Source organism: Elephantulus edwardii, unplaced genomic scaffold (genome assembly GCF_000299155.1).
Source record: "Elephantulus edwardii isolate Elephantulus edwardi_28Jun2011 unplaced genomic scaffold, EleEdw1.0 scaffold00129, whole genome shotgun sequence".
NCBI classification, from domain to species: domain Eukaryota; kingdom Metazoa; phylum Chordata; class Mammalia; order Macroscelidea; family Macroscelididae; genus Elephantulus; species Elephantulus edwardii.
In genome coordinates, this window is record NW_006399879.1 from 2,359,544 (window position 1) to 2,373,932 (window position 14,389).

Consider the following 14,389-nt stretch of genomic DNA (forward strand, 5'->3'; position numbering starts at 1 on the left):
GGGAGGGAGACACAGGAATGGAGAGGGAGTCCTGGGGGGACACACAGCTGGGTGCCATACAGAGCTGCCTGGGGAGGGAGACACAGGAATGGAGAAGGAGTCCTGGGGAACAGAGAGCAGGAGGCCCAGAATGCAGAGGGAACTGAATCCCTGTGGGAAGACGCTGTTGATTGCATCACAATTTTCCAGAACACGTGTATGTGATGACAGGACGTGGGAGCTACGCACTGGTCCCCCCACAATCAGACAAACTCATCAGTGGTGAGAACATTAAGGCAGCCCGAGGGTTCTCTGAGCTGTGGCCTGTGATGCCGTCTATCTCCCACGAGATAAGAGGAGGGAAGCCAGCTGAGAGGGGCCCTCAGAGCGACCAGGAGAGAATGGCCAGGAGTGTAGTGCAGCTGCTAGGTCTCCGGTCCCCGCGCTGGGATGCTCGTCCACACCCAGGAAGGTCAGGCCACAGGGTGACCTCTAAGGAATGCTGGGGATACAGACACTGGTCCCTTATTATACCAAAGTGTTGCAAAAAGATTAAGGGTGGAACACAAAACTCTTTACCCTATCACAGCTCTGACCAGTGTTAGCCCTCAATGAACAGGGAGGTTTAGGGGCGTGGCCTATAAGATCTTTTCCCCCATGGGAGGTGAAAGGAGAAAGGAAGAAAGCAGGGATGGGGGCCTCAGAGAACGAAGACGGGAAGTAAGGGAAGTCCTTTGAACACCAGTCCTTGTGCTGGGAAGTTTCTCAACACCGGGAAAGACCAACACAGATCACCAAGGAATGTCAGGACCAAAGGTGCTGAAGGAAACCAGGCCTTTTCTCCAGAACCGACAGAGAAAGACGGCCTTCCCCCAGAGCCGGCACCTGACTGGACTTCTGATCGCAGATACCACTGTGGAGTTCCTCACCTCACAGCTCCCATAACTTTCCTTCCTGAGTGACAGAGGACTACAGCCACTCCCACGTAGCTTCTCTTGGGCAGAACTTTGGCCTTGGGTTTGTAGGTGACGTGGACTCCATGGTGAAGCCAAACCCAAGCCCATACTGTCCAGTGATTCTGATCCCCGGTGACCCTCCACTGAGTCTCTGAAACGGTCACTCTCTTGGAAGGAAGCTGCCTCATTTTCTCCCTGGGAGAGGCAGTCGGATTCGAACTGTCAAGCTCCTGGTTAGCAGTCCAATGCTTACTGGTGATGGCACCAGGGCTCCTTCAACAGGGAAGGCAACACTGACACTATCCCCCGTCATTGTTCTTACCCAGCTTCAAACCAGCCAGCTGTCAGTGTTTACTTGTTCTAATCACCAAAGACCTTCAATGAACCAAAGTAACACAGAACTAGAGATGATGAGTCTTGTCCCCGGGGACTTTAAAATCCAGGCAGGAAATTAGGAAACCGTCTCCAAGTGTTTTATCAGACAGAAATACTCATGCTCATTTCTTCTAACTTGATCCAGCCAGATAGAGAGCAAACTCATCTCGCTTGAAATTGAGAAGCTTATGGGACCGCATTTCAGAACACTTGTGCAAAGGCTGGACTCGCGCAAGGTCTGGGGACGAGGCCGCAACCTTTAAATAAGCCAAGTGCGTGAACAGATTCCAAGCCGTCTGCGTGGCTCGGTGGCCCTCTTTAACCTCAGAAAATCATAAATTGCTTTCTGAAAGCAGAGCTGTGATTTCCCTCTTAGGTAGAGGCCAAATCTATAGCAACTTGTGTAAACACTCCCCACAAACAGAGTGGAACGCAGCTGAAGAAGGTGGTCTCCTGGTGACGGAATGTCAAGTCTAATTCACACACAACCAGGAGTCCAGGCCAGGCTGGACCCCGTAAAGGACCCTGGGGAAGGCAGGCTAAGCTGAGCAGCCACTGTGGAGGTCACTCCACCGGGCATGGAGGATCTGAGAGTTAGGGGTCAGCAGGAGGTGGCCCTTGTTCACCTAGTAAAGAAAACAAAGAGGCACCAAGACTGGGAAAGAAATGCCTCAGAAGCATAAAAGAAAGCGGTCACTCCAGTCAAATCCAGACACTATGCTCCTGTTCCGGAGAAACCTGGGACTTGATCTCCTCAGTGGGATCGCCAGTCCTGGAGAAGAGTGCATTGCGAGAAGAGTCAAGACACTGGTCAAGCCAGGAGTAGCCTGTGTCTCACAAGGACTAGTATACAGACGGTCACTCGAGCAGCTGACGCCCAAGGACACAAGGAAGAGCCAGGCTGCACTGCAGGCGAGGACAGTGGGGTGGCTCAGCCTGTCTCAGCACTGTTTCGAGGGACAGACAGCAGAGCACACTTCAAAGACAGTGAATCAAAAGGTCCATCAAGTGCACCAAGGAACGAAAATGCCTGTGCGCTCAGGGCAAGCCAGGGGGACGCAGCGTGGTACTCACGTGAAGACAGCGTGCTCCCAGCATCTCAGCTCCCTCTGCTCCTCGGCTGAGGCCCTCAGCACGTCCTCCTGCAGCCTTGGCCGCACACACTGGCCCACACCCCGGGCCCACTCCTCGGCCTCCAGCTGCTCAGCCCGGGCGGTCATCTCCCTGCCGTGTTCCTCCAGGATCTGCTGCACGAAGAGCCAGGGCGCACTGCACTTGAGCAGCTCCTGTGTCATCCCCGAGCTCTGCAGGCGCCGCAGCTCCTCCGTGGCTTTCTCGGTCAGCGCGAGGGTCAGCGCCCGGAGGTCGTCCAGGGCGGCCTGGTCCAGCCGCTCCTGCAGCTCCTCCAGGGCCGCACTGTGCTCAGCCATCACGCTCCGCCACTGGCCTAGGTACTGACCCACGTCCTCTGAGGCTCGGAAGGCCTCCCCGACGGCCAGCTGCTCCCGCCGCTGCTCCTTGTGCTGGGAAAGGCCAGAAAAGCATTATACAAGGAAAAGGGGAAAGAGGACAGGATTCAGTGGAGTCAACTCTTTGGAGAACCAGTGGCACCCAAGATTGATACACTTTCCCCCAACCATCTTACATCCTGAGGAAATCACCCCAAATATAGCAAAGACTCACAAACTGCATGCTCACCAGACACAAATCTGCTGTCAAGGACCTCTCCAAAGTGCTAATGAGCAATGGTGTCCATTTAAAGACTAAGGTGCACCTGATCCAAGTCATGGTGTTTTCAGTTGCCTCCCATGCACTTAAAAGTTGACTAAGGATCACAGAAGAAGAATCAATGTCTATGAGTTGTTGTGCTGGAGAGGAGTATTAGATATTAAATGGACTACCAAGAGAACAAACACGTCTGTCTTGGAGAAAGTACACCCAGGTGCTCTGTAGAAGCAAGGATGGTGAAACTTGATCTCACATACATAGGGCATGTTTTTAGAAGGGGCCAGTCCTTGGAAAAAGGCATCATGCTGAGAAAGATAGAGAGATGGAGAAAGAGAGAAGGATCCTCCACGAGGTGAGCTGACAGTGACGGGAACAACGGGCGGATGAGAGACGGTGAGGATGGCATTGGACAGGACAAGCTTCAACTCTGCTATGAGTCATACTCAACTTGACGGCTCCTACCAACCACAGCCAATGAAGCTCAGGAGTCAGCCTCCGTTTATAATCCGGATGACCCAAAGTGAGTTTCTCATCCTCTTTATGCATCCAGCTATAGAAATGTAATGATAGCAGGGCTCAAGGGACAGAGGAGCTCTGAGAGGTGTAAGTGGCCAGACACATGTCCACATGTTCCTGGGTGGTGCAAAAATCTGTGGTGGGCTGGTAACCAAAAGGATAGCTGTCCAATCCTATCTAGCAGGCCTGGAAGAAAAGCCCTATAAGATTGCTTCTATAAAGATGTCAACCAAGAAAACTCTATGATGCCGGTCTACTCTATAACATGTGGCTGGTATGAGTAGAAATCAACTTGATGAACCAAAACAACAATATGATGACTCTTAGAAAAATGCCTGGTGAAACTGAGAAAAATTGGATAAATTATGTATACTGCATTGAAACAGATGAGGGAGAGAACAGTTTAAAAGTGATATATGATTGGGTATTATGGTCATGACAGGAGTCCAGAATGAAGGCTGCATAGTGGAGTGTACTCGGGTGGGGTGTTGGGGGGACAGGGAATTGTATACCAATGAAAGAATTTTTCTTTAACTTTCCAAAGAGAAGAGTGAATGGAGTGGAGGGCCGGGAGAAAAATGCAACAATGAATGAATGGAAATCCAAAATCTCTGTAAACATTCATTAAAATTAATAAAATAAAATTTAAAACAAGAAAAATGCCTGGGGCACAGGCTTTGACTCACTTTGGACACATCATCAAGAAAGACTGATTACTAGAAAAGAACATCAAAGTTGGTAAAGTGAAAATATCAGCAGGAGTGAAGTAATCCTTCAGTGAGATGGGTTGACAGCACAGCCACACTCCCTTATACCACTGACAGTAAAGAGGGCAGTGGACCAGTTATGTTTCATTCTGTGACACAGAAGGTCACTGTGGTGCAACAGCTGCCTCAACTGCAGACTCGTGGTCCACTGTTGATCATCGTCTTCTATATCATCAACAGCTGTGGGGTTGACATAAGATGAAGAGCTGCCAGACTGTGGAGAGAATGTGGTAGCCTGATGGAGCCATAGATACAGAGCTAGAATTACAGGTTCTGCTTTCTGGACAATTGAAGGAAGTGCAGACTTGTGACGGCTGTGATACAAAGCTTGTGGCCCTGGACTGAACCTGGACTTTCACTTGTTGGCTGAGAAGCTGTCTGAACTAACTGAGAAATTGTATCTTGTTAGATTGTTAAACTGTATCTTGAAAAGAAGAAAGTTTTGCGTTCAAGACTTTCATTCATAGAGTTGCTATGGGTTGTCTACGGACTCTATAGCACTTAACAACAACAACATTGTCCAATATTAACAAACCTCTAAACACTTCAGATTATAACATTGTATCACCTACCTTTACAACAACAGCATAGGGAGAGCTCAGTTGGCCTAGTGGACAGAAAGTGATGCTACCAAGCCAAAGGTGGGTGACTTTAATCCACAACCCTCAGGCCTGGTTTTGATTGTTTTTGGTCTAACATTCTTCTAGGTTGTATAGCACTGCTCTGTCCATTTGCTGTACAGAAGTAACTCATGGTCACTGTGATGCTGAACACTGTGACACTGATGTATCAAAAGCGATAATGGTTACCCAAGGCGGACAGTGTTTGGTGGAGCTCCCCAGTTGAAACAAGCTTGGAAGCAGGAGTGGCATCTACTTCTGAAATAGCTTGCCTCTGGAAACCCTATGAACTTGGAGAAACAATGAAAGTTATACAAGTGTTCAGGTCTTTCATTCATAGGGTCACTATGAGTTGTCTACAACTCGACAGCATTTATCAAGAAGAAGAAGATATGCACAACGCTGTCGGTCACCGTGTTATTTCTAGTAATGGGCCCACGGATAGACTGTGGGTTCTCCCTTCAATAACAGGATGGTCTTCCTTTTGCTCAGGATGCCTAGTGACCAGTGTCAATCCCTTTCTTTAATAATTCATTCTACAAATATGTAGTCTTCTTCTTTTCTTAAAATTGAACCAATAGTTCTTCCTGTTGTTAGTAGATGCTGCTGGGTCACTCATAGTGACCCCATGGACCACAGATCACAATCTCGCCCTAGCCTGTGACATTCCCACCATCTCTGTCATGCTCACGCCCACACAGTGGCCGGCATGTGTCAATGCGTCTTACTAAGGGGCTTCGTCTCTCCCTGACCCTCTATTATTCAAGCACGACGTCTTTTTCCAAGGACTGGTGTCTCCTGATAACACGCCCAAAGTATGTGAGATATTCCCAGCAGAGCGGATCACATAACTATCTGATGCAAAACGGCGACTCTCAATCCTTCTCACGGCTCTCCGATACCGAGGATGTGGACCTTTATATCTCCCATTTCATTTTTGGCAAGTTTTAATTTTCCAAAACTCATTCTTTATATATTCCATGTCCCAATTATTAATGGATGTTTGCAGTTGTTTCACCTCATTTTGAGTCTTATCGCATCAGAAAAGGAAGGTTCTTCCGTGAGGGAAACCTTGACTCCATCCACATCATTAAGGCAGAGTCTACTTTGAGGCAGCAACGCTTCCCCAGTCGTATTTTGAGCACCTTCCAAGCTGAAGGGCTTGTCTCCAGACCCTGTGTCAGACAGTGTTCCACAGCCATTCATAGGGTTCCAAACACCTGTCACTTCAGAAGCAGATGGCCAGTCCTGCTTCTCGGTCTGTCTGAGTCTGGGAGCTCTGCTGAAACTTGTCCTCTGTGGGGGACCCTGTTGGTATTTGCAACACTAGTCACTTAGATTCCAGCATCACAGTAATACACAAGTCATCACCTCAAGACAGACAGACCAGCAAGTGGTGGGGTATGTCTTGAGAAGCACTGAGGATTTATCAAGGACGTGGCCCCATGTCAAGACTGGGGCTGTCAGGGGACCAATCCAGCTGCAATGCGGGGAGAAGTGTGAACTTCTGAGCAGATAGCTGATGCCCATTTGAACCTGGCCAGGGACGCCTGGAGATGAGTTGACCAGAACTCAACCAGATAAGCATGACTCGTGCTTGGAGCTCAGGTCAATTCCTGCAACGTGATATCTCGCTCTGGACTGGACTTCGCTTGTGGATGCAATTGCTCAGTTTCCAAGCTGAACAGAGGATTCTTCAACAAAAGGTGCATGCTTGCTGTTGCTGTTATGTGCTGTCGATTCATCTGAGACTCATAGTGACTCCATGTACAACAGCTCTGAAGCCTGTCCTCTCCTGAGCCAGCCTCACTGACTACGACACACTGACCCCATCACCTCAATCACCGTATCAGTCCGATCTTCTGGGAGCTTCCTCTCCTGTGCTGTCCCTCCTCCTTTTTGACCCTGAAGTCCTTCTCCATGGACAGGTCACTCCTGACCACATGCCCACAGTATGTGAGATGGAGCTTCAAAACCTTTGCCTCCAAGGAGAAACTTGGTTTCACCCTCTCCAAGACAGAACAGGATAGGGATGGGCAATTCAGCAATTGGCTACCTAAAGGGGAATATGAGGGCATGAGGCATGAAGTAGCCGGCTTACACACTTTCATGAGTGCAGTTATTGATGAGATGATTGTCAAAGGGAAAAAACTGGCAATTATACATGAATGAGATAGATTGCAAAGGAAAGATTGCATAAAACTCAATGTACATGCATGAAACACAATGTATAAGAATGGTGAAAACATTAATAAAGTAAAAACATAAAAGGAGTGTGTCATGGAAGCCAGTGGCATAGTTTGGTAGGTGGGGGGTGGTTGGTTACATAACCAGAGGGCAGGAGTCTGGATCCGCCGGGGACTCCAGCACGAGGAAGACGGGAGCTCTCCGTCCGCAAAGATGCACAGGCCCAGAAACGCTGCGCGAGGTCCTTATGAGCCAGACCACGTTGACAGCAGTGGGCAGTGGAGGAGGACTGACTCTTTTTTTTTAAAATTTTAATGAACATTTACAGAGACGTAGGGTTTCCAGTCATTCATTGTTGCACTTTTCTGCTTGCCCATCCCATCCCCTCCCTTTCAATTCCCTCTTCTCCTTGAAAAGAAAAAGAAAAATTCTTTCATTGCTATGCAATCCCTCCCCCCCGCCCCAAGTCTACTCCACTATGCAGCCTTCACTCTGGACTTCTGTCATGACAAGAATACCCATTCATATGTCCCTTTTAAACAGTTCTCTCCCTCATCTGTTTCCATGGAGTATACATCATTCCTCCCCTCCTTTTCTGTCTTTCCTCAAGCCTGATGTCAGTCCCATTTTACAACATTGGCCCTATGCAATATTTGTCCTTTTGTGACAGATATTTCACTCAGAGGACTGATTTTTTTACACAAACACCATGCACATTATTTCTATCCATACACACCTTGCATGCTAGTTTCCTACGCATGCTGCATGCATCCCATGCTTGTGCACAGGTCACACACATGCATCACATGCTGAAAGCCAAGTCCTTGTCTCCATCAAGCTCCACCCTCACTCTGTGCTGCTCATGACAGCCATCATGGCAGCACCCCCAAGGAATTCTCCTCTGGCCGGTTGTCAGAATCTCCTGTGAGAGCTGCAGTCCAGCCGTCCTACACACTGTCCCCTGGATGACAGCAGCTCATCACAGATATGTGGGCCTGGACCCCACGGTTCTGGTCTTTTCACCAATGGTACAAGGATGCCCAAGTCCAATTGGGGATCAGATGTGCATCACGGTTTTCTGCTGGCCCCACAAATGAGTAACACCAATCAGTGTATGTGTCAATCCTCCTGGCTGGGGGGGATTGGACCTTAAGAATCCTGATGCAGCATCATAAAAAGTCACTACCAATTACGCGCAGATGCCTCCACAATGTCTGTCCAGCCACCTTTCAGTCCTAGCTTTCTTTTATTTATTATTATTATTATTATTATTATTATTATTAGTGCATGTACCATCAAATCAGATCTGACTGGTACAGGAGGAAATTGTCCCTCCTTCTCTGGCAGAGCATCTGGTGGATTTGAACCGTGTACCTCTGGGATTGCAGTACAGCTTCTTGCCACTAGGCCACCAGAGCTCCCCAGTCCTAGCTTTCTGATGGCTCAAATGCCTGGCATGGGACCTGCCACTTGGTGGGCATTCAGTTACAACTTCGGCAAGAACCAATGGTGGAATGCCTTACGTACCTTTTGCTGTATTTCTCGTCTTCTCTTAGTTATCAGTTTCTGACGGAGCCTTTTCTTCTCCTGCTTTAAGTGGTTGTCTAGCTTCTGCTTCACTGAAAAGACCTCCGTCTGCGCGCGCGCCAGTAACACCTCCATCTGGTCTTCATCCAGGTACCCGGCTCTGGATGAAAAAGACAGAGAGTCGGCGCACTCCCCCAACTCACCCGGTGCTTGGCTGCCGTGTTTGGGCCATCAGCTCCGCACTGGCACTTCACGGAAAAGCCTTTATTCTCAAGAAGCAGGAGGGAGGGAGGGGGAAAGACCCAGTGAGAAAAACAATGTATACAAACTTTATGAACTTTGTAAGTAAACCAGTATAAAATGTAAAAATCATTTTAAATAAAGAAGAAACAGGAGATCCAGTGTTGAGACTGCACCAAAATAAAGCAGAGAGAGGTCAGTGTCTCCAAAGGCGGGTTGAGAAAGCCCCAGAGAGCGAGAGGAGGCACCTGGTGGGGGAGCAGGGCCAATTTAGGGCAGGTAGTAACTGTTGTGTTCAATTATGTCCCCAAAATAAGGGCTGAATTCCAAGCCCCAGAGCTGTGGACACGAGCCAGTTTGGAAAGGTTTTCCTTTGCTGTGTTGATGAGGTCATGCTGGAGTAGGGTGGGACGTAACACTAATGTCTTCTGAGTCACAAATAGCACCTCACACGCATGTGCACACATGTGCATGTGTACATACACACACACACACACACACACACACACACACACACACACGGGGACGAGAGATGTTATGCCCAATCTCGTCCACAGGCACAGTAACTAAAGGACAGCCTGTAGACCTCAGAAATTAGGAGAGAAATCAACAGAAAAATCAACACCTGATATTTTTTTCCACTGAACTTGTAGCCTCCACAATTTCAAGGAAATAAATGTCTGTTCTTTAAAGTGCCCCACTCGTGGGATTTCAGTGACGGAGAATCACCTTCCACCGCCGCTGTGGATCAGACAGAATCTTCCAAGAGGAGATGCTGGATGAAGAGTTCCTGGTGGCAAGGTCACCACCAAGAGCAGCCCAGAGACAAAGGTAAGGGACATGCCGTCGCTGCCACTGTGACCAGCGGACATTCCACCTTCCATCAGGAGCTCAAACACCCTCCCGAGGGGGCCAGTGCGTAACACCACGATGCACCGAAAACCAAAGATGTCAAGGATTTCATTCCATTTGGATCAACAAGGCCAACCAAAAGCGTGTCGAAGAGCAAGGATGTCACTTTGAGGACAAAGATGGGCCTGATCCTAGTGGTGAGGAGTTGTAAAGGTACATGGTTCAAATCCACCAGCTCCTCCTGTGCAGTTAACCGCCTATGAAAACTGGCTGGAGGGTCAGCTATGGGTCAGTTCAGACTCAACGGCACGCAACAACATAAGCGTAAGAAGGCTGGATAATGAATAAGCAAGGAATAAACAGGTTCATCCTAAAGAGGGTGAAACCAAGCTGCTCCTTTGAGGCAAGAATTCTAAAGCTCCATCTGACATACTTTGGACATGTTGCAAGGAGGGACCAGTCCTTGAGAGGGACGTCATGCTTGGGAGGGTGGAGGGACAGCAGAATAGAGGAAGACCCTGGATGAGATGGATTGACTCAGTGACTGGGGTAAAGGGAGGGGGAGGTGTCAGACAATGAGGTTGACTCAGGATAGAGCAGGGTTCAGACTGTTGTACATAGGGTCTCTATGAGGCGCAAGTGACTCAAAAGCACTTAACAACAATTGAGTGGTAGATACACACATCAGAAATTAAAGTCTGTACCAGCCTTTTAATATAAAGTGTTAATATGAAAGTCAAAGACTTCTCTTAGGTAACTGCTCACAACTGTACCAGCTGCCAGGCACTTCAGTTCAAAGCGAGGAAATGATCCTTTCACTCCGGTGGAAATTAATCAGGAATGTCAAGACAACTGCAGTGATAAATTCATTAGCATCTCTGGGTGGGAGCGTGTGCATAATTTGCACCTCACCGAACCCAAATTACACCAAGCAGGAGAGCTGCAGAATCCTGATAAAACTACCAAACAGCGCAGCGGTTCAGGAACCCACGAGCTCATAAGAAAGTCACCCTTAGCGTCTAGTCCCTGTGACTCTCAGAGCCGCCCCTCACCTAGAAAGAATACACTTCCCTACCGGCAACCGAGGTGCGGAGAAGGAAAGCTACAGGGGCAGGAAGTGCCCGCGTGTGAACTGTGTGTTAGTGCCGTGGGGCCTGGCCGCTCAGGACGTGGGTGTGAAGGGAAAACCAGGTAGAATCCAGACAAGCATCTGGGCATTCAGACGTAACCCCAGGCTGTGGGCTGGGGCCAAAGGGATGTGGACGCTCCTTAAACAAAAACAAAGACCAAATCCACAGCCATCATTTGATTCTAACTCCTTGCTGCTGTTATTGTTGTTGTTAGGTGTCATGAGTCATGTCTTACAACAACCCTGTTGTCGTTGTTACTGTTGTTGTTAGGTGTCATGAGTCAAGTCTCACTCACAACTTGTTGTCGTTACTGTTGTTACTGTTGTTGTTGTTGTCATCAGTCAAGTCTCACTCACAACTTGTCATTGTTGTTGTTGTTAGGTGTCATGAGTCATGTCTCACTCATAACAACCGTTGTTGTTGTTGTTGTTGTTGTTGTTAGGTGTCATCAAGTCAAGCCTCACTCACAACAACCTGCTGGTGGTGGTACTTTTGTTAGGTATCATCGAGTCAATTCTCACTCACAGCAACCCGTTGTTGTTGTTGTTGTTACTGTTGTTGTTAGGTGCCATCGAGTCAAGTCTCGCTCACAGCAACCCTACAAACAACAGATGGGAACTGCTTCCTCTCCTGTACCATCCTCACAATCCCCGCCATGGTCAAGGCCATTGCTGCAGTCACTGGGTCAACCCACCGCCCTGGAAGTCATCCTCTGTGACGGACTCTCCCCCTTCCCCAGCATGACGTAATCCTAAATGGGAGAGAACTGCCCCCCGAGGGCTGTCCCCGTTAGACCACGGCCACCCCATCCTCCTCACACAGCGCGGCCAGTGCGCTGAAGCCAACACCCTGTGTGAGGCGGGCAGCCTCACGGCTTTACCTCTCGTGCTTCTGGATGAGGCGGGTCAGCTGGGACGCGGCCATGCTCAGGAGGCCCTGGACGCGCACCTCCGCCGACTGCATCCTCTGGACCAGATACACCCTGTGGCCGAAACTCTTCCTCAGGTGAAACCGCTTCACGGCCTGGCAAAAGTCCATCATCTCTTCCACACGGTCCTGTTCACACAAACAGAGAGGCCTGAGGTTCAAACGGAACACGAGAGGTCAACGCCTGCACGCTTCCTCCTCCTTCTCCTGTCCGGAAATCACACCGAGAAAACCAGCTCAGCAACCTGAGCCCTTGTGGCTGTGTGTTGTCCAGTTGGCCCTGACTCACAACGGCCCCGTGTACAACAGAGAGAACCCTGCCCACTCCAACGCCATCCTCACCAGCACAAAGGAGTATAAGAAAATTGCAGCCCCGCAAGAAAGGAAAACAAAACAGCAGGAATTCACGTTAATGAAAACAGGAGCTTATTACATTCCCTTCCTCTACCTGGAGGCAGCTCTGGTGGCCTAGTGGGTAAGGAGCTGCACTGCCAACTCAGAGGTAGGTGGTTCAAATACACCCACTGCTTCTTGGGAAAAGGAGATGGGTCATCTCCCTCTATGTGATTTCTAGCCTCTGAAAATGCATTGCAGGGCCTGCCAGGGGTCTGTTTCAATTAGAAGACACATAACATCAACAATATCACTGAGGGAGGCCGAGTGGCAAGAAACTGCACTGCAATCCCAGAGGCATGCAGTTCAAATCCACCAGATGCTCTGCTGGAGAAGGAGGGACAATTTCCTCCTGTACCAGTTGTTGTCGTTACTGTTGTTACTGTTGTTGTTGTCATCAGTCAAGTCTCACTCACAACTTGTCATTGTTGTTGTTGTTGTTAGGTGTCATGAGTCATGTCTCACTCACAACAACCGTTGTCACATATGATGTGACAATACACACACACACAATAATAATTTTTTTAAATATTAAAAAAACAAAACAAAAACATCCTCTAAGTGGAGTTTAGCGTCAAGGACTCTCCTTCATAGGGTCGCTATGAGTCGCCTGCGACTCGACGGCACTTAACAACAACAACAACAACAAGTGGAGTTTAGCTGCCATTTCCTGAACTAATTAACGAGACACATCCGTCACTGTGTTTGCGTAGGTCGTAACCACGTGCAGGTGCGGGCACTGCCTGACCCTGACACGGTCCTTGTCCTCAGAAGGAAGTCTGGAATCAGCTGGCCCTGGACAGCCTCGGAGGGAAGCCCCTTCCCGTCTTAGTCCATGAGCATCTGCATAACACCATGCCCTCTGCCCTTCAGCACAGTCTCTTCATTGGCCCTGATCAGGCTGGGGCCTGGATCCACGATTAGGGGGAACACAATCGTGGATAGAGGTACAAACTGCACACTGGCTCCCAAGGGCTGCAGCCGAGCAAACGGCACCCAAGTCGCCTCCAAAGGGCCCAACAGTACCTTCTCATTTTGCTAACAACCCAAAGAGGCAGGTGCTCCAAGCAGCAACACCTGCGGTTCTCCAGGAAGCTCATCGCAGTCTCAACACAAAATCCCCGAGCTAGGAGCAACCATTGCCACGGTCAGAGGCAGAGACAGATCCTCATCCCAGCCCGAACACAAAATTCCATGCTCTAGGGGCTACCATCACCACGGCAGCTCCAGCACCGAGGAGAAATCCCAGGACCAGGGGGTGCCCCTCGAGATCTTGTTGTGGCTGTGAGCAGGGTACAAACGTATGCACAGGTAACACCCAGACGGGCCCCGTGACACACTCCAGCAATGCTGACAGTGTCAGGAACACAGCGTCTGCTGTCGCCTGTGGATGCATTCCACCTGAACCAGCAGCATTCAGTAACAAGTTTACACAGGAAAATGCACACCAGTGGGTCCAGTCCAGCACATACACATCCTAAACCCTAGGACCCTCAACAGATGCCACAGACACATCATTGTCACCACGTGCCCTCAAGTCAGAGCTTATAGCTGGCCCTCCGTCTTTATCCATATAGACGTATGTTGTTGTTGTTGTTATGTGCCATCGAGTTGCCTGCGATTCATAGTGACCCTACGTACAACAGCCCTAAACCCTGTTCTGTCCTGTACCAACCTCACTGTCTCTGACAAACCTAACCCATTACCCCAGTAACTGAATCATCCACCTCGTAGAGAGGGTCTTCCCCTCCTGTGCTGTCCGTCCACCCTCCCAAGAATGATGTCCCTCTCCAAGGACCGGTCCCTCCTTACAACATATCCGAAGTATGTTAGACGAAACCTCAGAATCCTTGTCTCCAAGGAGCCGCCCAGTTTAAAGTTCTCCAGGATGAACCTGTTCATTCTCTTAGTCCATGGTACTCTCAATACTCTTCTCCAGCACCACAGCTTAAAGGCATCAATTCTCCTTCTATCCTCCCTAGTCATTGTCCAGCTCTCTGATGCATAACAACATGTAGGTATTCAAAATCTTGCCATCAAGTCAATTCTTTTTTTTTTAATTAATTTAGTTTGTTTATTTTTCATTTCAATGAACATCTACAGAGATTTTGGAATTCCATTCATTCATTGTTGCACCCTTCTCCCCGCACAAACCCCGCCCCCCGTTTGCTCCTCTCCTTGAAAAGCAAAAG

The 14,389-nt window shown here is 49.0% G+C and overlaps 1 protein-coding gene across 1 annotated transcript in view; it reads right to left on the reverse strand.

The window, feature by feature from the left end:
• Positions 1-14,389, reverse strand: part of EVC2 (Ellis van Creveld syndrome 2) — a 140,938-nt gene that overhangs the window by 45,417 nt on the left and 81,132 nt on the right. Inside the window, exons 11-13 of the mRNA XM_006893641.1 lie at positions 11,758-11,933; positions 8,656-8,815; positions 2,385-2,833 (exon numbers count right to left, since the gene is read on the reverse strand). Of these exons, the coding sequence (XP_006893703.1) occupies positions 2,385-2,833; positions 8,656-8,815; positions 11,758-11,933 (785 nt within the window). The remainder of the gene's footprint in view (positions 1-2,384; positions 2,834-8,655; positions 8,816-11,757; positions 11,934-14,389) is intronic.